The sequence below is a fragment of the Lingula anatina genome, chromosome 3 (assembly GCF_051362555.1).
Source record: "Lingula anatina isolate TDL-2025a chromosome 3, LinAna3.0, whole genome shotgun sequence".
In the NCBI taxonomy this organism is placed as follows: domain Eukaryota; kingdom Metazoa; phylum Brachiopoda; class Lingulata; order Lingulida; family Lingulidae; genus Lingula; species Lingula anatina.
In genome coordinates this window covers 3,283,013-3,304,369 of record NC_141769.1, presented here as the reverse complement: position 1 = coordinate 3,304,369, position 21,357 = coordinate 3,283,013, and the positions used below count along the sequence as shown (strand labels likewise).

Below are 21,357 nucleotides of genomic sequence, written 5' to 3'. Positions count from 1 at the left end.
GGTCTAAGCCTCTCCTTGGTAATGATCAGTTCCAGCCCACTAGAGGCACATACATACACGCGTGCATGTTTCTTCAAACCTCTATCTCTCTCACCATGCAGAAACAAATTAACCAGTGGAAAATATACAATCTCATTCATTCTCCAGACCTCTTAGTATCTTAATCCCTCCTAAACAAGTTTACTGCTCGTGGACAAACAGAGACATTCTTGGTCACAATACTCCACCAGGGGGGTTGTCAGGTATCTGGAGGTTAGCCTCCCCCCTCCCTAACACTAGCAGACTGCACAGTGAGGACGTCTCAATGACAGCCAATAGAACAGTTCAGGAGGTGAATGTTTACAACATGACAGTGATATTGGCAATTTAGGGTCCAACCTGGGCCAGTTTTCACAAGGGAACTTGAGATTGAAAAATTGGCCTTCACTTTAACACCAAGATTTTAGTATACTCTGTCCCTAGATAATAGTATTCCAATTTAAAAAAATGTTTGCCTGTTTCATATCCATATTAACACATGGCTTATGTTTCAAACCAACATCTATTGTAGGTGGTCTGCTGCTGTCTTGAAATGAAACAAAAGTTAAGACCAATTTTCGGGCCAAAGCTCCTTTGTTAAACAGGCCTCGGGTCCCAGTCATAACCCTAAGTGCCCAGTATCTATGACATGTATAAAATGACCATGAGTCTTAAGAGGTTGACAAAAGATCTGAAGGGGAAATTTTGAAGTGAGGTAGACATGTGTAGGCAAATGTCTATATTTCAAGGCACCAAAGTGCAATTAATATTTCTTTAGCAACCTCTGTAAACTGTACATTATCTGCGGAACTGTACGAATTGATTTTTTTTCTTTGGTTTTGCTTGGAGAAATAGTTAAAGTTACCTAGCCAATTTCTCACAGTACAAAAGTAATTTCCAGTGTGTTAGCCTTGAATACAAATACAAAAATATATAAAGAACTAAGTATCTAACATTTATACTACACCTTATGTAGCAACCTCGCTACAATCATGCTATCGCTACATACCTTTACTTCAATCATGTTCAGAGAAAAGGCAGGGTTTAATAACAGCAACAAAATGGACAGGTACATTTCTCACAAATAAAACATTAGCAATGAATAAAATATGACGCCAAGGGCCTCCATCTCGACAAGCGGTGACAATTAAATCTGAGACAACTTGGAGCTATTGACAATAGGTGTCTCTAATTTTATGGACGCTCTCTTTTAACCATCCTAGACATTATGAGGGTCATAAGTCGGTACTATTATCACAAACCAATTCTATCTCCCACCGCTAGTTCAGATTTGTGGGGAAATTAAATTTAATTGTTGGCCAATTACACTCACTTCAAGGGGCTCTACTACACTGCAGTGGCAGGGAGCAAATTTTAACATTTATACATCCCACTCCTAGCTTTTTAAACCTGTAGTTTCAAGTAATTTCCATCCATAAAATGCACATTTCGCTAGTTTGTTCAGAAAACAAATCATATGAGTTGCAAATGCTTGTAAACAGTCATTTTATAAGATAATTATCTGGTCTCTAAAAATACCTATGATTATTTTTTATTTTTCTGGTAGTGGTGGTGGTGGTGGTTGTAGTCGTGGGGGGAGGGGCAGTTTCTCTGATGAACACTCAAGGTTTCTCAGCCCTTGATATGTGATAATACGAAATAGTTCCTTTTTTGCAGCAAGTTAGCATGATGACTGGATGTTCTCTTGTTCACCTCACAACTAACACATTTATAACCTGAAGGCATAAACACCACCATTGTGGACACATGACTATGATGTACTGAGTACAGGTCAAAGAAATGCATTCACTCCAGTGCCTTAGATGATCTGATGCAGTAAAACAATGAAACATTATCAGATCAATGTGAAGTAGAATGTTAATATTTGTGACATCTATCAAATTGAAAAAATATATATGTATCTAGACACCAACCATTACATCCCTTAACTCTGGACAAATTATTTTTAAAAATTTTTAACAAATTTTTTCATGTTAATAAGTTTGAAAGGTTTAGAGTAGAAGGAACTGAAGAGGTTATCTTAATAGTAATATTTTACACATCTTTGACATAAAGCATAACAAGTACCGATATGGATATTTGTGCTGTACCTATCAACCCAAAGATTATCAATACAATCATTATCAACTTAAGCGTAAATTTGTTCACTTCTCACCGATATCCTGACCATGTTCAAAGCTTTACTTCAATCATAATTCCACATAACAGCAATTTATTATGCAATTATTGAACTGGAGCCATTTGTTCCCTTAATTAACATCAGTCAGGCAATGAATGCTGGCCTTGCTTCTGACCATGATAATTTTGGAAGAAATGGACTGGGAACTGATTAAAAATACATTTATAGTTTTTTCCAGCTTAAGGTCTTTTAACAACTGGCAGACATCATGTGTGACAAAAATCAATTACATGTGAATTCTGGATTCTTAAGCCATTATAGCCTTATCCAGAGGAAAAAAATACATAACAGAAATGGCATTTTTGTTTCTGCCTTCCCAGGGTGAACAAGACTGGCCAGATTGATCTCATTTTGGAAAGAAAAATAGATCAACAAAGAGCGAATTCAAGTATGTTATTGATGATACAATCTTAGATGAACTGTTTGTTGTTCTAGCTGTAGACGGGCCAGTGCATTTGGGAAGATGGTGGCCATATTTGGTGAATTTTTACTCGTGGATGGTTTCAGGTTGAAATTCATTTCCGTCAGTAGTTTGAAGGTTCAAATTATAGAGATTCTTCAGTTTAAATGTCATTTTCTTTAGCAAGTAAAACAAATCTCATTAATCTCAAATAAGTACCTAAAGAAAAATGAACTTTTTTACAGTTCCCATTTTTGCTGGCTAGTTATGTAGCCACTGGCCACTGAGATTTTTTTTAGAAAATTGGTGAGCAGATTGTTTTTTAGCAAATCATCAATGATATATACCTTAACTCTCTTGCGAGTTTTTCAAGAATGTTCAAATACAACATTAAGTAAATATCCAATCTATATCATTGACAGCAATCTCAAAGACAGCCCAAAGACCTGGTCCATAATTTTCCTCAACAACTTTTAATGAGGGGATTCTGAAGGAAAAAGTTTCACTACATTCTGGGGCAAGTCCCAAGTAAAAGTCCTTACCGATAGTTTGAATGTGCCAGAGGTGGCGTCCATGTTATCCTCCAGGCTGCGGGACACCATGGGCAGACTGCCGCGGCGCTCTAGTTTACCCACTGCTTTTTCATATGATGAATCTGGAAAACAAAATATCAAACAATGAAAATTTTAATTGTCACATTTTCATATCAAACATAATTAGTCCAAAATGTGTCTGTTCTTCCTAGCAGACTTTTGGTGTGGATCTGCAAAATTATAAAGTAGATCTTGAATTGCTTATAATTCTATGAAGAATTCTTACATCTCATTATATCTAGCATCTGAAATGTGAAGGCTGCTTGTTGTCTGCATCAGAAACCAGGAAAAACAGTGTTTAACAGCAATTCTCTGAAATATAAAATATATCCGGCACACCTACATTTCAGTTCACTATTTCCTAGCAGCAATCTCTATACTAGTAATATCATAACTATCCTGCCTTGCCAGGCAAATGCCAGGAACAGAGATATATCCTCTTTGGCATTATCTCAGAATAGTTATGGCACTTTCTTCAGACAAGAAAACCCCTGTGCTCCCCACAGATAAATAAATAGAAAACACCAGACCAATAAATACCTGTTGTACTAGAATAGAAATTCCTAATGGAGAAAAAAAAAAAAAAACTTTCACACAAGTCCTAAATCTTCAGGTAAATGCAGGTAGCACGAAACCAAGCGAGGGCACATTTTCCCTGGACTGCTAACTTACATGGTGATAATGGCAAGTTTGACAAAAGCAGCTACATTAAACTCTCATAAATATCTCCTCTTTTAACTTCCAACTTGGAGATCGTGTTAATCCTCTAGAAGCAAATCTAGTCTTGAAAAATCCCACATGATAATCAGATCCAGAAAAACAGCATCATTAAGGTAGCTTACAAATGGGCTGTAACATCCACACATCTTGGCTTGTTATCTGAAATTCGTCAATACACCCAGTTTATCCCTCTGCTCTTAAAGCAATGAGGGTCAAGTATGTAATGAGCTCAATAGTTCTCCCAAACCAAGAATCCCCGTTATATGTGAGAGTGCATGCTTCTAGTGTGTGTACATAGATTCAGTACTGATGGCTGACAAGACAATGTCAATGAAAATAACTCAAAACCTTAGAAATTTCCATTACCCCCCTACCCCCTTAAAATTCCTTTCCTAGTAATTCCTTTTTATTTTAGAAACCTGTGTTTTTATCTCTCTCCCAAGAAAGTGAATCTAGTCTGCATAACTGTTGTCTGGTCATTGGCTGTGATTGACAGACCAGTTGTAGAACACCATTCACCACTCCTGGTATTACCTGGACTGTATGTCCAGTATGTCTACATACCTTCTTCTTCCATTTTTACACAAAAAAAGATGCTGTGTGCTCAGTCAAGGTTGCCACGGCAACACCAGAGTCCACTGCTCCATCATTGCATGTTCCTCATTCACTGACAGTGGTTTTGAATCTGAAGCCCCTGGCTGTACATGCAAGCACATAACACAGCTGGTTCCTCTAGACTGTTATTAATACGCATGTTCAGGGCTCCATCTTAACCAGTTTCAGAAGATTTTGGATATTGCATGTACTGTTACAATCTCTGGACTTTTTACTCATGCAGAAAAAAGTTTGACCCAAGGAAAGAAAGTATAACTATAGCAACACTATGTTAATTTTTTCTTGTCTTTTCCTTTTTTTCTTTGAAACTATAAACAAATGAGTGGGCATCCAGTTTTCCAATTTCAAGATGGAAATACATATGGGAAAAAATGTCTTCTATGTGTTCTTTGCACCACTGGTTTTCAAGGCATGCAGTTAGGTAAAAATCAATCAAAACATTTGATTCCTTTAAACCTACTAAGAACTTTGTTTCTAATAATATCTTTATTGTCTGCTATGAGTGTTCTCTCATCAAGCTCTGAACTTAAACTTTTTCATTGCCTCTCAAGCACACAACTTACATAAATCTGTATCCTGCAATTTTGTACCAGTCTTTTCTGGATCAGATTTACTGTAGCGTTCAGACTTGAAGTAGCGTCTCCAGGTATGCCACATGACGGCCATTGTTGGCCTAGCTCTGATCTTCCACACAGAACAATCTTCCAGCAAGGCTCCCTACTACCTGACATCACCTGGACTGGACTGGGAGATTACAGACTCTTTTTACCCTCCCTGCCTGATTTAATTTACACCAATCTATAACAAGACCAGCCCTGGTAGGTACACAGGTTTGTTACCATGGAAACGTTATATATATACTGGTCAACACCCCTGGACTGGACTTGTTTATATGATCCTGCAGACTACCGTTCTTGCGTAAACACACATTTTTTAGCAGCTTTCAAAACATCTTAATCTCTTACTCTTCTGTGCTAAACAGTCATTCTTTTCACATTAAAAGTTACTGAAGACACTTAAGTGTAAACATAAAAAACTTAATGATGGAACATAATTTACAGTGATATCCATCTTCCCTCTTGCTCCACCAAACACCCTACCTCTCATTCCCTAAAATCATACTATTCCAGACCCAGACTTTAAGCTGCTCCAGGAACTGTTAAAGCCACTAAGATGTTATCAAAGCTTTGGTTAATCAGCTGGGGGTGTACTTCCCAGGGTCCTTTACCTGTAATATATACCTGGACACACACACACACACACACACATATACACACACATGTTCACAGAACTCTCATGTAACTAGCACCCATTAACTAATCATCTTGATCCTTAACATATCACCTCCTGATGCTCTATATTTATACCTTCACAAACACTGATACCGTTTTCTCACTAATATAATCACTGATCAGTTGTACAATAATATTATAAGTAAATATACTTTCAGACCAGAAATGATATTCTTACTGTTTTAAATTAATACACACGTTTAGCCTTACCTCTGGTTCAAACATGAATTACATGCTCATAAAGATCATCACAGCAGTAGTGTATTTGGCTATATTGAATTTTCACAATTAAACTTTATATCACTTGGAACGGAATGGAATAAGGGTCAGACTATAAAGATCATCCCTAATGTCAAAAGAGATAACACAATTATCACACAGTGCAAAAAATGTACGATTTTCTGTTGTAGTTTTGAAGGGGCATCAATTCTGATTGCGCTTTCTGAAACTGATCAGTACAAGCACTTCCTGGCAGATAGTTATTAAATCAGTCTCTCACTTTATAAAGGTCCCAAGTGGACGGTCATAAAACCATCAGTGTCCACCCTGTACAATCTTCTCAGAAAATCTCATTAGGAGTAGATATTCTTCCATAACTTAATGACATGTTAAATCATCCCATAAATAAATGCTTTTCAATGTATTTCAGCAAATGTAAAATTAACATACATAGCACATATCAAACTAGAAAAGGAGAGTATAAACCTCTTTCAAGACAGCTTAATTCTCATTTAATTTTAAAATCAACTGATTAACAGATCAATACCAAAATCTCTCTGATTTCAAGTTAACCCACATCATAGCTTTCCTACAAAAGTTTATCAAAATCCATCTGTAACTTTCTCAGTTAGGACATTTCTTAAGGAAAAAAAGGATAAATGGTTCCATCACTGTACCAGTTACTCTGATAATAAGGAGATTATGGGTGAATTGTAATATTCACTTTCTCCATAAAATCAACACACAGAACATAAATCTAGGCACACCAAGTATTTGATACTGTATAGTAACACCATTAGGGTGTTGGTGGATATAGCCTTGCCATTGAGAATCATTACTTAAACTGCCCACTGCAGTTATATTATACAACCCAACAAGAAGATTTCAGAATTTGTAAATGCTATTACCTCTGCAGGATTATTATTACCACCACAATTAACCTGCCACGCTGTAGTCAATATATTCCCATGCCTCAACCAGTAGTAAGCACCAGTAATGTCACGCTAGTCTTCATAGTGGGTGTAACTGTGTCACCTGTTGATTGCCAAAAAACTTTGATACTTTACTCTGCTGGGGAGTCTATTTCTTAATCCTTGAGATATTTTGGATTCCCCAAGTGATACACACCTTCATTAATAAGGTACATACATGGAAGTTAACATCCAACACATCATTGCAGGAAAAACTAACTCTGCTTCATCATCTCTGTCATGGTCTTGGTTAGTCTGTTGTCACCTAGTCAATATCACAGAGTCATTTGTTGACTAGTAATGACTATTATCCTTTTACTGCTGCTGCAGCTAAATACTTTCCTGATTTCCAATCAAGCTTTGGTTGAGCAAAACAACTGTATGTGACAAGTCACAGCTTCAATCAGCCTAAACAGGACCCTAATCACACACTTAATGATACTTAATTAAGGTAATTAACAAAATATCAATCCCATCTGTGTTTAGTTTACATACTGACCAATCAAAATGAAGTATTTTCCCTCCTCGACATGCAATAATGTTCACGTCTTAATCAATGCCAGCTATTAATTAACAGGTCCAAGAATACTCTATTAATAGGTAGAAAGTTGGCCACAGGGGAATGAATTACAGGACATGGTGCTTGTCCACTCTCAAGGGCAAGGATCAATAATTTCAGACCTTTATTATACAAACTAATTGATTCATCTGAAAGATTGCTAACATCAATTTAACTGCAAATAAATGTTGTATCCAAAAACTACATGCTCAATGTAATTATTCAAGATTTGTTCATTTAAAAAACTCCTATAAAGCAGGATGGAAAGAATGACATCTGGCTTTATTCTCTGAGTATTTGCATCCAAGAAAGACTCCACTGAATGTGCTAACAACCATTAAATTCAAGCTATCGACTGTAAGTGAAAATCAAGATGATCATCAATGTAATTAATCTAGATTTGTTTCATAAAGACTTCTGTAGTCATAAATTATGATGGAGAGAATCTAATCATCAAGTGTTTAGTCACCTCTACATGATGCTAAAAGCCCTACTTAGTGGCTCATCAGATAGGGAAATAGATGTAAGCTACTTTTCCAAGTGCACATGACCTTAGTCCTAAACATACCTTCAGCTTAGCAATTTATCCAATGATCTTGTCATGACTTTTAACTCCTGAGTACTATTTCAATTGACTCCAATGACATCCCCGACACAATTTAGATTGTATTCTGCATGCAACAGTGCAAGACTAACTCCCATTCAAAAAGTACTCAGTTCTCCCTCTTGACTATCTGATATGTACTCCTTCTCTGCCTCCTGCTGGCTATATATGAACCTTGGCTGTGACAGTGTCACCTGCTTTGCCTCATTATCTTAACACAAATCCTTTGTTTTTTTTCGTCACAAATTAGGTTCTGTTTTGATATTCAGATGTCACCATGGGCAAACGCCTGCCATGAGGTCTTGGCCATTCTAGGTGGCAACAGACGCTGGTGAAATCCCCCCACACGATCTAACCTTTGAAAACAGTGGTAATTTCATAATTGTACGTGTCATTAGGGGTGCGCGACACTTGGGGCAAACTTGTGACATTTTGAAACTAATTATAGGTTTGCAGCGTGTTCACCCCACATGGTGTGGAGTGGAGAAGTGGAGACTGTCTTGGGGGGTCCAGCAGAGGGGACAACAGGTGCTATGCACTGTGGAGGGTTTTTGGTCGATTTCTCTCTTTTTTTGTAAAAATGACTAGAACTCCAAAGGAGTATTTCTTCTGCCATGATATCCAATTCTACCATTTTTCAAAGTGTTGTTAAAACCTACACATCCTTGAATCCTTCCCAGTCCAATAACAAGTGGCTATAATAAGAAAACTTTTTAAAAAGACATGACACCCAGACAATTCTCCATGCTTTTAAGCAATTTTGATCTTATGGTTATAGCTCTTATTCCTCCTTGGTCTGATAAAAAATGAAGGACATGTAATTAATGCATTATACAAAATGGTGTTTCATTTCAATGCAAATGTTTTACTTACCTTTCATGAACTATACATAACCATCGGGTTAATTCCTGAAACTATGATCCAATACATTTACTTGTATAAGAGATTCCTCTGAATGTGCAAACAATTAAGCATCAAGCCCAAGCTGTCTACTATAAGTGATAATACTAATGATTACCATGTATTTTTCAAAACAGTTTTTGCAAAGCATCCAGATATACTCTTCTCCGTACTTCCCAATCTTTTCACAATATAATGTTCTATTCCTGCTTATAACATCTTCAAATGCATGAGCTCTCAAAATACTCCATCACGCTGAAGAACAGACTGCTTTCCCTTGTCACCAGAACAGATAAAAGTGACAGAGCAGTGGGACAGATGGTTAACACTTAAAGAGATCACTATCTCCACAGAAGCAGGGCAGACCTTAATGACACCACTAATGTGACAAACTATCCCATTATCATTGAACTGTAGAGGAGCTGGTGCAATCAACTGGAAACTCATACTTAACAATTTCTGTTATTTCCTGGGATCTAAACAGTAATGCTTGAACAAATTGTCCTGTATATAAGATTCAAGTCTCTTATGCTGCATATCGCATAATTCTTTATAATTCTAACAAGTTTTTGTCCACGCAATCTGGTGAGTGGTGGTTTGAACAGATGATGGGTATAAAATTGGGGGGAGGCGAGAAGGGCGGTGGAAATAAAGAGGGGGTAGTTAAATATACCTGTCCTTTTGTTCATTTCACCTTTGTCTGATACCTGTTTTGTTCATTAATAACAGGGTCTCTCCCCCAGAGAAGTCTCCTTAAAAGTCAAGTCCAGTCATGACAGGATGAAGTCTTTCCATCAGCAGATTCATCTGAACAAATGAGCCTCAAAGCAAATATCACGTGTTAATGAGTTCACAGGTAAATATTGTGGTTGGGTGTGAGAGGAAGGAACAGGCTACAGGCCTGGATACATCTTCACAAGAAATCTTAAACACAACTTTCATAAATTTTAATGCCTTTCAATGTGTTGTTGGACAATGAGGACAGCAACTGGTTAGGAGTGAAAGGACTCATTGGTGACTTTAAATATATGTTTACCTTGATTATACTAGGAATCATCTTCTTTTCTCACCTGTCAGATGGGTATCTTGTTCAACAAAATGCTTAATAATATAGAACTTACTCATTCTAAAGACTGCTACTTCCAAATCCTACCTTATATGTGAATTGATTTCATCACATATGAATCTTAACAGATTGAAAACTTTTGCACATCAAATTATTCCATAGATTTCTTTAAAACTTGATTAAACATGTTTGACAGTTGAAGACACTAATCCTTTACTTTCTTTGTTCTTTTTTTCTATTGTAAAGAGTCCTATCTACACTCTATCTAGCAATCTCTCTTGATCAAAAGATGACCACCATCCCCTTGAAAGTGTATGTATTTACATATTCATATAGTATATGTATAAATGCATGACTTTTAAGTCTAGACTAAGTTATTCACAGCTGGTCCTCAACTCTAGGTTATCAATCTATATTAATTATGATGTCATCGACAGTTTACGAACTGCCAGGTGATGTAAATGACCCGACAGTTCCCCTTAATTATGACATCTCTGTGCGTAACATCTGCAACAGGCTTGCTCCTCGGGTTACGATAGATCAAATAGAGAAAAAAAAAAGATGAACAAAATCTGACATTTGTTCTGAAACATTTCTCTGTCCAATAAATGTAATTTTTACCTCTATCTGTGGAAACAAGATCTGGAAAGCCAATAAAAGGAAGTCCCAAATGTTCTTTAGGATACTGTTATATTTGTTTTAGCAGAAATTTCTATCATACAACTCATCAGTCACGGAGAAACATTTCCGTTTTACTAGAAGGTATATCATATTGTTATGAATTAGTTCCTCCTATGGAAATTAGTTTGTGAGTCAAGGCAACATTTTTTCCGCTCATGAAAATAATTACTTTCAGCATGAAATGTGTATACCATAGAGTACTTCCCTCTATTATACTAACGGTTACCTTAAGCATATATCAAAACAAACAAGAAGAGAGATTTGAGTATTGATATTCAAGTACATAAAAATACCAGTTTTAAGCCCACTTTTTACACAATGATACTTTATCTCTGAAAACTCCATTATTACCCAAGGTATCATTTTTTATCCCATCGCACCACACAGACCAAGTCATGACAATATGGTTTCTCCTTATGCAATTTGTATCAACAAACAAATGACAGAATTCTGTTCATCACTTCTCATAGCCCAGTCACACATAACTTAAATCTAAGTGCAAAAAAATCTGTACCTAGATTCTGCAATATATCTATCTAGACAGAATTTTCAACGTGTCATTGTCAAAATGGCTTCAACATCTCTTTTCCTCAAAATAATAATATTGGAATATCTGTTTTACTGACCACTTACCAAAATATAATTTTTGATTCTATTGTTGCAAATCATCCTGCTGTACAATGTCAATGTTATGAATAATTTCATCAATATATTTCTGTATCATTTAGTTAAGAAATATCAGTTGTGGTGATCAGTCTATGGTAATTGCCATGCCAGGATACCAACCTGCAGATTTTTTCTTTCTTCTCTGTTTTCTACTCTTTATATGACATGCTTTTTACATGTATATCGCAATCAACTAAAACTAAAACACTTCTTTCACTTTTATGTGACCAACTTATTTGTTTTTCCCTTCCCAAATACTACACATTTATCTTCAAAACAATATGATTATTTAGTATCAATTCCTCTATTTACACCACAAGACAAACAGATATAATCTTTCCCTCACTTTCGTAAGTATTCTACTTTCTCAACCCTGTTTTCTATACTCACCAGCATAAGCAAAATTGTTATTATTTACAGTTTATCCCCAGCACATTCACGTGAAGTGTTTGCCATTTGTATTACAGAACTCCTTGCACTGACGCTGACGTAAAACTTGTTTCGAGTGTCAGAGGCCCAGTAATAGGGTAAGCGTCCAGTTCAATAAGTTTGTTTTCAAATATTTCTACCATCAAAACAGGTTCTTGGTTCACCGAGTCTAACCACTACCCTGAGCATGTACTCACTCACAATGAAATTTTATACTTTACCTGTCATGCAGTCAAATAAGTGTACAACTGAAGATTTTATCAGAACTATTTTTCATACCTGACCAGACCTGGCTTTTAATCCATACATTCTCCTCCCCCTTTTATACCCTTAATTTATAAAAGCACCATCCCACTTATTACCACGTCACTTGTAGCATTACATCATTATTATCATCATGGTTGAACAGTTAACTCCAATACAACTTACCAGGTCTGTAGTTGTACAAACATTGTCCTGTCTATTCAAGTGCGACCTGTGCAATCAAGTAGAAAGTGTCCTCAAATGTTACCAATTTATCACCTGTCTAAAAGAGTTAAAACTTTAACCTTGGAAGTACTTAAGCTGCCCCTGATAGGAAAAAAGTTTTCTCTGATAAAGCACTGAACATAAAGCATGATGGGAAATGTTTTGTTTTTTAGTTTCAGCATAAGCTTTAATGTCCATGACGGGCAATATCAAATACACTTTCAATTAATTGTCTGTTAAATACCTTGAAGTGAGACAGGTTGTTGACAGTTTAAGGAATGTTGTCCTCAGATGAAACAAATTTCTTTGTTTTGAGCAATTGTTAAGCATGGTAAAATATTAAAAATGACCCTAGTGCTATCCTTAACCAGCAGCTTCACATTAAGTCTGTATACATTGTTTTCAATCTGCTCAATATTCTTTATCTAAAATGGGGCAACTCACAATTAGAACAATTTCATTATTTTGAATCTTACAGGGGTAAATGCAAAATGGTTGTTCTGTCCTTAAATGTTGCCACTTATACTAGGTTCATTTCAATAAACTTAACTATTCTAATCTTTACCTCAAGGCACATTTGTACAGGTACACAAATACTCCTTTAAAATAACACTTCTTTAATACCAATCCCACAACAGGTAAAAAAATAATTTGAATGTTGTTAACTATGACTAAGTCTATCAAAACAGTGTGATCTACCAACCATCAAATTATAATTATGAAGTTGGATCCTAGATTAATTAAGACAACTAAAACTTAAGACAACTAGCATTTGAAAGCCAATCTAACAGTGTAATTAAATGATAAGAGCAAAGGGAGACTTACAAAAGAAATCTAATTCACAGAGCACAGTGACATAGATAACGCATCTCTCTGACCACTGAGTGCACTAGTAGTTCGTAACAAAATTATTGCACGGAACCCTGTGGGACTTCACATGATCAACGGGAACTGTCCTATACTAATTTAGTATTTTATTTAAGAGCCCCCTGATATCACATGGTGAGTAAATGGAATATTCAGCTATTCACAATTTGACAGAAAACATGGCCGCTGTCCCCAGTCCTGGTCAAGAGTATCCAAAGGGCACTTACTACCCAAAATGTATAAAATGGCTCTCCACTAATCCCATCAAGGTGTGTGTTATGACCACAACTGCTGCTTTCTTCACTTCCTAATCCTCCTCCAGCACTGAAAGGCAACACAGCCTCCACATCCCACTGGTAAACTTCAGTCAACTTAGAAACGGAAAGGGGTTAGGGTGGGGGCGGGTGTGGGGGTAAGTGTTAATAAGTTTGTCAAACAATCTGTACTGTTTACTATATTTCTGCTATAATTTTCACACTGCTCAATACTTCTTGGTGTATATTTCATATATATAACAAAAACAGGCAATGTTGCTTTTCTTAGCCCAACAAAAATCATATATACATGTATCATATGTACTGAACGCCTAAGTTTTTAAAAAAAATTATTTTGCATCAAACGAAAGTATGCAATTGATAATATCTTTACACTAATCTTCAAATAGAGGCACAATGTCCTAAAACTTATCCAATCCAACTACTTCTCTCATTTCTGGGACATGGACACCATATATGTTGAAAATTTTCTTTGTGATTTTCTTTTCTTTTTTTCTTTTTGTTTGGGGGGGGGGGGGGGGGGGGGGGGCATCCAGATGCTTTTTTTGTCTGTAATATAAATCACTACTAAATAATAATCTGACAAGTCCTAATAGGCTAGACTCTGATGATCTGATTTACTTCCGATGCACAACAGACACAATGCCCTCAAACACTGGCAGTGAATTAGAAAAACAATAAATATAAATAAAAGGTAGATATACCATTACATGTCTTTTCCTGTTAACCACAATATCTAGGGCTCTGTGGCAGGTGGTTGGCCGCAATGTTTGCTTGACATATACAATTGTGTTTGACAAAATAACAATGACCAAAAGAATCACTTTCTCCTTTGACCATGTGACAAAACTGAAATCAGCAAACAAAATTTCTCACCTGTTGTTCAGTAAAAAACAGGGATTGCACTTGACAGCTGAGTAGAAGTATAGTGGTGTTTACGTCTATTAGGGGAGTTTCCATCTGCATTTTCAAAAATCATCTCAAATTCACAAGGTACTTTTTCCTTCTCAATTGAGTAAGATGAGAAATGGCAAATTATTGAACTTCTGAGTTCAAGATTAGCAGAGTTTTAAGTTTCATAAGCACTTTAAACAGATAATACAAACATACAAAAGATACTAATAAATTTCAATTTTAAGCCAAGTTAATGTTTTAATTAAATTAAAAAGAATGATTTTCTAAAACTGCAGTGACAGACACTTTGGATAAGAAACACTCTTAAAAATACAAAATATGCAATATAACTTCAATTCAAGCTTAAATTAACCTGAACAAGTTTGAGCATTAAAACCTAATATAAAGAGCATTAAAATGAGGCACAACAGAAATAACATTGTGTAATTGATAATTATATTACTTTTATATACCCTTTCTGCGATCAAGGGTTCCAAAAAGTTCCGCTATAATTGTGGGTTATAAAACCAACACAAGTGTGAAGTTTTACATACTAGTTTATAATAATATGTATTTCTTGTCTTTGTTGGGACTTTTCATGAAAGCATTTAAGTATTGATAGACATGCTTCAAAATTTACTTATACATATTTGCCTCTATTTCTCTGAATTAATTTAGGCTGATGGTACTAGTAAATATAAAATTTAAAATAATAAAAAATAAAGATAATAAATGAAGTTTACAAAAGCAGATATGGCTTCAAATTTAACAATAATAGAAAAACATGTTTTTTTATGAATATCACCTCTTAGCAGTGTGAACTTCTTGTCTCTTCCTGGACTTGCCTCATATACCTACACTGGTGTCTTTTGTCTGAAACTCAACCCAAATATCCAAACACTATTTATAAATTAAATTTCTATCACCAGATGGCAGCTGGTGCAATATGAACACCTGACCTTCTGTATCCAAGTCACAACTCTGAAGTGACCAAGACAGGCACAATCACGCACAAACATATCCAGAGTGTAAATTTAAGCCGTAAATTCCTATACTGATGGAATATGGGTTTATGCACATTATTAAGTTAATGAGTAAAATGACATCTAAACCAAAAATGTAGTGTGAAAGTGAAAACTTCATATTTTGTTTAGGTCATCCAAATTCCTTAAGTCCACTCAGAATAAAGGAGGCAAAAATATGCACAGCGACAGAAGAGACAGTTTTGCCCATTTACGGAAAACAGAGAGAATGACTTGTGAGAACTCAGGCAATTAGTTTAAGGACAGTGGGGTGAGATGAGGACAAGTTACTCAATGATAAAAGGAAGGTAATGTAACTTCTACAGCCAAAGAATCCTTAATGAAGTTCTCCAAAAAGTTCAAAAAGAAAAGACGCTATAAATAGACCACTTTTGCATCGCTTGTCAGGGCGTCTCTTTTGTCCTGATACAATATATGTCACCATCGTGTGTCCTAACTGTCCTCCAAATGCAAAAGATCTGACATTACAGAAGAAGCCTAAATCATAATTTACTTTGAACTGAAAAGCATTCATGTAATATCATTATATCCATAGTTTCAGATGTCATCGAGTTATAACGAAGATGAATGGAACAATTATCAAGTAAAGATATTCTATTGTTCTACACAAGTGAGACTTTCTTAAAGTATATTGGCATAATTAAAAGTCTTGGCTCAAACCAAGTACTAGAAGGTGCTTAACATAATAATAATAATAATAATAAGTTTAAAAAAATACCTCACACAACTTTCTTTGCTCTCTTCAGTCTACATCCACTTGTTCTTTTGTCTACAGTAAACACATAACAAATAGCTTTGCTAAAATGTCAAATAGCACCTCTAAACTGTTCTTCAACATTTCTGAACTGATATCACCCAATCATGCATGAACCACCATACCAACATCTCTCTCAATCTGAATGAGACCTTGTGACACACAATGCAAAGGGTGACTGAATCATCAATGCCACTGACAACAGGTTGATATGACATTTAATTAAGAGACATTGACATGCAATGCAATGGGACAAATCGTAGTATGTATGTCTTAATATCTGCATTTGTTGCTCTACTAGGTCTTTCTCTGTCTCTCCTCTTTTTCCCCTTCTAACACTGAAAGCAATTGCTGAAATTTCTCTTCTTGACACCATGATACATTCAGGTAAACCTGAATTTGGTATTTATCCAACATTCCTTTAAAAGACTAATTTGAGACTAAAATAAGACCCACGTTTCTAAAATTAGTCTAATCTGCCCCCCCCCCCCCAAAAAAAAAAAAAAAAAAAAAAAAAAAAATCAGGTGCCTTGCGCATCATTTGTCAAAGACTGCAAATGCAATCATGAAAATGAATGGAGAGCTAAAACTGTTACAAAAAGTACAAAAATAGAAGTCATTGTTTATACAGCAACTGACGGGAAAGATTCATCAAACATGTTAAGCAATCTCAATCCCATCTTGTGCAGCACCCTTTTTATGTAACAGCCTTTTATGAAAACTACAATATGTACCACTGATATTGATTTTTGATTCTTCCTTCTATTTCCTTCCATTTACATCAAAAGAAATTATTGAAATCAATTTGAAATTCATTCGTGGTTACAAACTCGGCAAGAATTAACAATAGGTGTGTGTAAACTTCTAGCTAGCCTACTGGGTGCTCAATCACAAACTCAAACTTTACCAAAGCAGTATTTGATGAAAATGAGTCCAGTTCACCTGATGTAAGGTTAACATTTATTACATCTATAATGTTACATGCAGACTAAGGTGTGAATTCTGAAAATATGTTTACTGAAATTTTTATCCACTTTGACCTTATTGATCTTCTTTTAAAGATGATAATAATTTTTGGTCTTTCAATAATGAAAAGTATCAAAGCTGTGTACTTACCTAAGTCACAAAACCCTAGCCTCCTTCTGCAAGTTTTAGCGTGTGGCATGGTGCACCTTCCAAAGGTATATATACCAAAAGAAACTGATGTGCAACCAAATATATGAACACAAGTGAGAAAAGAGTAAATTTCCAGCAAAACAAATCTTACAGAAGTCCTTCAAATTAAGTGCAAACTTCTTCAGTTCACTGCCTCAATGAGGCCTACACCAAACCAGTACTTGCTATTTACTATCAGATACATCAGAGATTTAACTTCAAGGTATTATATATATTTCTAGGTCTTAAAGCAGCTTATTTTGTTTTCAGTGACAACCTGGTACTCTGTGGAATAACACAGCCATGTGGCAGTCTTGAAAAGAATGATCATTATCAGGACATAATCACAGTAAAATGAACAGCAATGACTTGTCACGTTGACAATATTAAGACTGGATAATCTTTATCAGTGTCAAATGGTGGAGAGGATTAGAAAGTCTAACAGAAAAATCTAATTGATCATTTGTCTACTGGTATTTGGATTTTATCTCCAAAGTGATCCAAATATGAGAGCCAGAAAGTAATCCAAAATTTAAAATTGATCATGGCTTTATCTCAATTTTGACTGCACTTCTGTTTTGGTTTTATTTTTCATACAGCTTGACATTAAAAATGTAAACTTTAAAAACAAAATCACAATATTATAAAATGTTTATTCTGTGCTCTGATATATTGTGTTATGTCACTTGTCACTCCTGGAAATAAATACTCACAAAATCTAAGAAGCTTAGAAAACACACATGCTCAACTGTAGAGCTATAATCACTACACTATTTGCATTAAGAAGTACTTACAGGACGAGAGCCTTCACCTCATCAGAGCACGTCACCTTTTACTGGCTTCAAGTCCCAGGACAAGTTTTTAGTGGTCAACTTTTCATCAATCTGTGGTGTGGTCAGTATCTCAAAACCACCTTCACAAATGTTGGATAATCACTAGTGTCTTAAAGCAAACACAGATTAGAGGAGCTCAAATAGGCATTGATTGGCTCAGGTGCTTGAAAAAGATGTGAGTGCTTTTAAGAGAAGGCCAGTCTTGCTTCACAACTGTAACCAGTTTTTCGAACAGCAAATATTTGTGGTTTTGTTGATCTTCAGAAAAAAACTCCATGAAGGTGTATGTATAAATTTACTGCAGCTGTTGCACTAAGGTAAAGATAAATGATGCTCTTCATACAGCATGGCTAATTTAGGATTTGGATTTAAGCCACAAAATCGAACTCCTCTACTCTCTAGCAAGTGATACTTCAAAAGAATCATTATACCCTAATGAGAAGATGCGTTGTCTTTAACAATACTATTACTGTACTGTTTGGACCAATATAGGGTTGGCTGAGACTCCAGCCTGAAATTTATGTCCTAAGATTTCCCCAGTTGGGAAACTACCTATTAGATATAAAAATAATGTAATATTTAAACCTATATCACTAATGAATGGACAAGGGATAAAAGCCAAACACATGCAGCTGTGGCAGTAGTTAGTCATGGCCAATATTTCCTCTATTGGTCATGCATTTCTTAACCAGACCAATCTAATAAATTATGTTCTCCTTATTTCCCATGTGACAGTGGGACAAAGGAGGAGAACAATGTTTTTTTGTTTATTATTTATTTATTTATTAAAAAAAAATTAAGAAATTCCATATGAATATAGCTGACAGCTTATTTCCTTGTATAATAGTAAACGTCTCCAGTATCCTATGTTATTTGATATAAAAAAAGGCCTAGTTCAGGTTTATTTCCACACTTTGTGATAATAATGTATCATTTCAACATATTAAAAAAACAACGACAGACATCGGTACTTGACATTTTCTAAAAGTAAATAAAATAGCAATCATTTCATCCAGAGCAAGATTCACCAAATGTTGTCAAATATCCTCACAGAATATGGTCATTAACAAGGATTTGGCCTCATTAAGGTGAATACTTCACAAATCTTGACACTCACACGTGCTGTCTCCATGATTATAATAAGAGCCATCGTAAGTTGCATTCACATAAGGAATATGTCAGCACTTCTTTTTAGCATGGCCCACCTCAACTGATTTCCATGGAAACAGTTCATAACTGATTAGTATGTGTTGTTTGGCAACAGTTTCTGTAAGAAATGTGCTAAAACCTATAAAGATTGATTGGTTGATTTTTATTGTCCTGTTTCTGGTAAATCACAATGCCCTTTCATGATATTTAGAAAATTCCAGATACCAAAAATAAAACTGCAGAGGGAGAAAATTAAGGAAGCAGAGCTGGTGGCATCTTGTTAAATATCTACCTAAACCATTTTAGGTTTTCTCAGTTGTCACCAAAGAAAAGCTTCTATTAAACTCTTTGACAATATTTCACAATGATTACTCCAAAGACAGGTAACAAATCGCAGGTGTGTCATTAAATTTTAATACTTCCCAATTTTCACATGCAATAACAGGACCATTATACCAATCATATATATACGGCCAGACTATCCAATTTCATAGAGCATACAGTATAAAGAAAATGTTTTTCTCTGTTGTGACATAATGTAGCACAAGATCCGCACCCGTCAGGCAAATGCCATGTAGTGCAAGTATAGATTTCCCTGCCGTGACAGCTCGCTGACGGGCTCTGTAAACACCGCAATTACATCATTCATTCATTATTTCTCCAGTCACATCACACAGCGTCACACAATGGGAAACTCTACACTGGGGCCCCACTAAAATTGATTGAACCCATAAAATGCTGTGTGTGTGTGTGTGTGTATGTGTGTGCGTGTGCACATATTTATGTCCGTGTGCATGCATGCAAATGCTGCAACAAAGCAACTAATAAAAACAGGTTGGACTTTCTCTGTGTGTGTGTGTGTGTGTGTGTGTGTGTGTGTGTGTGTGTGTATGTGTGTGTGTGTGACTAAAAAGCGACTGTGACTTTCACATTCATTATTTTTTGTCTTAAAATCTCTCCTCAAACATCTCCATATGAAGATCAGTTAGACTTTCCTTGATGTTAAATATAATCATTAGCATTCTGTGAGACATTACAATTAAGATAGCACATTGATAAGTACAGGAGTTCACCCCCGGGAGTGAGAAAGCATTTGTCTCTTAATTCCAATGATGAAGAAAGATTAAATATTCATCAGTAACATATCCATCATTATCTCAGGAATTTGTTGAGATAATTACATTAGTAAGAGGTACAGCAGCTGCCATATACTCCCAGGGTATGTTATACACCAAGATAAACACATGTGCACATAAAAATACAACATTCAGAATAACATGACTGCTGTCAACCATGAAATAGTATTTAAACATTATAATGTTAATATTGTATTTAAGTTACTCATCTGTGACAGCATTAGGAAAGTTAGTAAGTAAACTTAACATGTATTTCACCCATTAACTTAAAATAAAGATTCATATCTAAATGCACTTGTTTGTAAATAAGTGACTGTTAAAATAACTGTGGGCAAATCAGAATTTTTGAGTTTACACTGATGGGTATCTTATTTTTTTCTGTCAGAAAATGGTCAAAAATGGAAGATGGATCAACAAAAATAATTTGAAAGACTCAAAAAATATCTCTGGATCCACCCCTGTACACAGAATTATGAAGTGACTGGTTAAACACTCCACTTTCTTAAATAATTTCATATATATATATATATATATATATATATATATATATATATATATATCACAAACAAAAATCAAAGAAAAGAGTTAAAAAGACAAATTTCCATCATAAGAATCTCTCTCTCTCTCTCTCTCACACACACACTGAAAAACCTTTCTTCTGACTTACATGGCAGGTTATCTGGATCCACCTCTGTCCTCCTCCTACTACCACAACACAGCAACATCTCGCCTATGATGTCCTCCAACAAAAACTATCACTGGATAAATTCCTACAGTCTCATTAGGTCCACTGATAACCCTTATCACAACCTGTGCCTTGAATGATTCCAATGACAGTTCTATGTACTAC

At 35.5% G+C, this 21,357-nt stretch overlaps 1 protein-coding gene across 14 annotated transcripts in view; it reads right to left on the bottom strand.

The window, feature by feature from the left end:
* LOC106175351 (ras GTPase-activating protein nGAP) overlaps positions 1–21,357 on the bottom strand; it is a 112,419-nt gene that overhangs the window by 46,038 nt on the left and 45,024 nt on the right. For 6 of the 14 annotated variants that reach the window (XM_087009597.1, XM_087009598.1, XM_087009595.1 and 3 more), the window contains one exon: positions 3,161–3,273. In XM_087009597.1, coding sequence (XP_086865723.1) covers positions 3,161–3,273 — 113 coding nt within the window. Of the gene's footprint in view, positions 1–3,160; positions 3,274–5,109; positions 5,596–7,185; positions 7,220–8,155; positions 8,443–9,064; positions 9,384–11,894; positions 12,052–17,350; positions 17,512–21,174; positions 21,348–21,357 lie in introns of those variants that run through there. The other 8 variants (XM_013557498.2, XM_013557580.3, XM_087009602.1 and 5 more) reach the window with 8 other exon arrangements.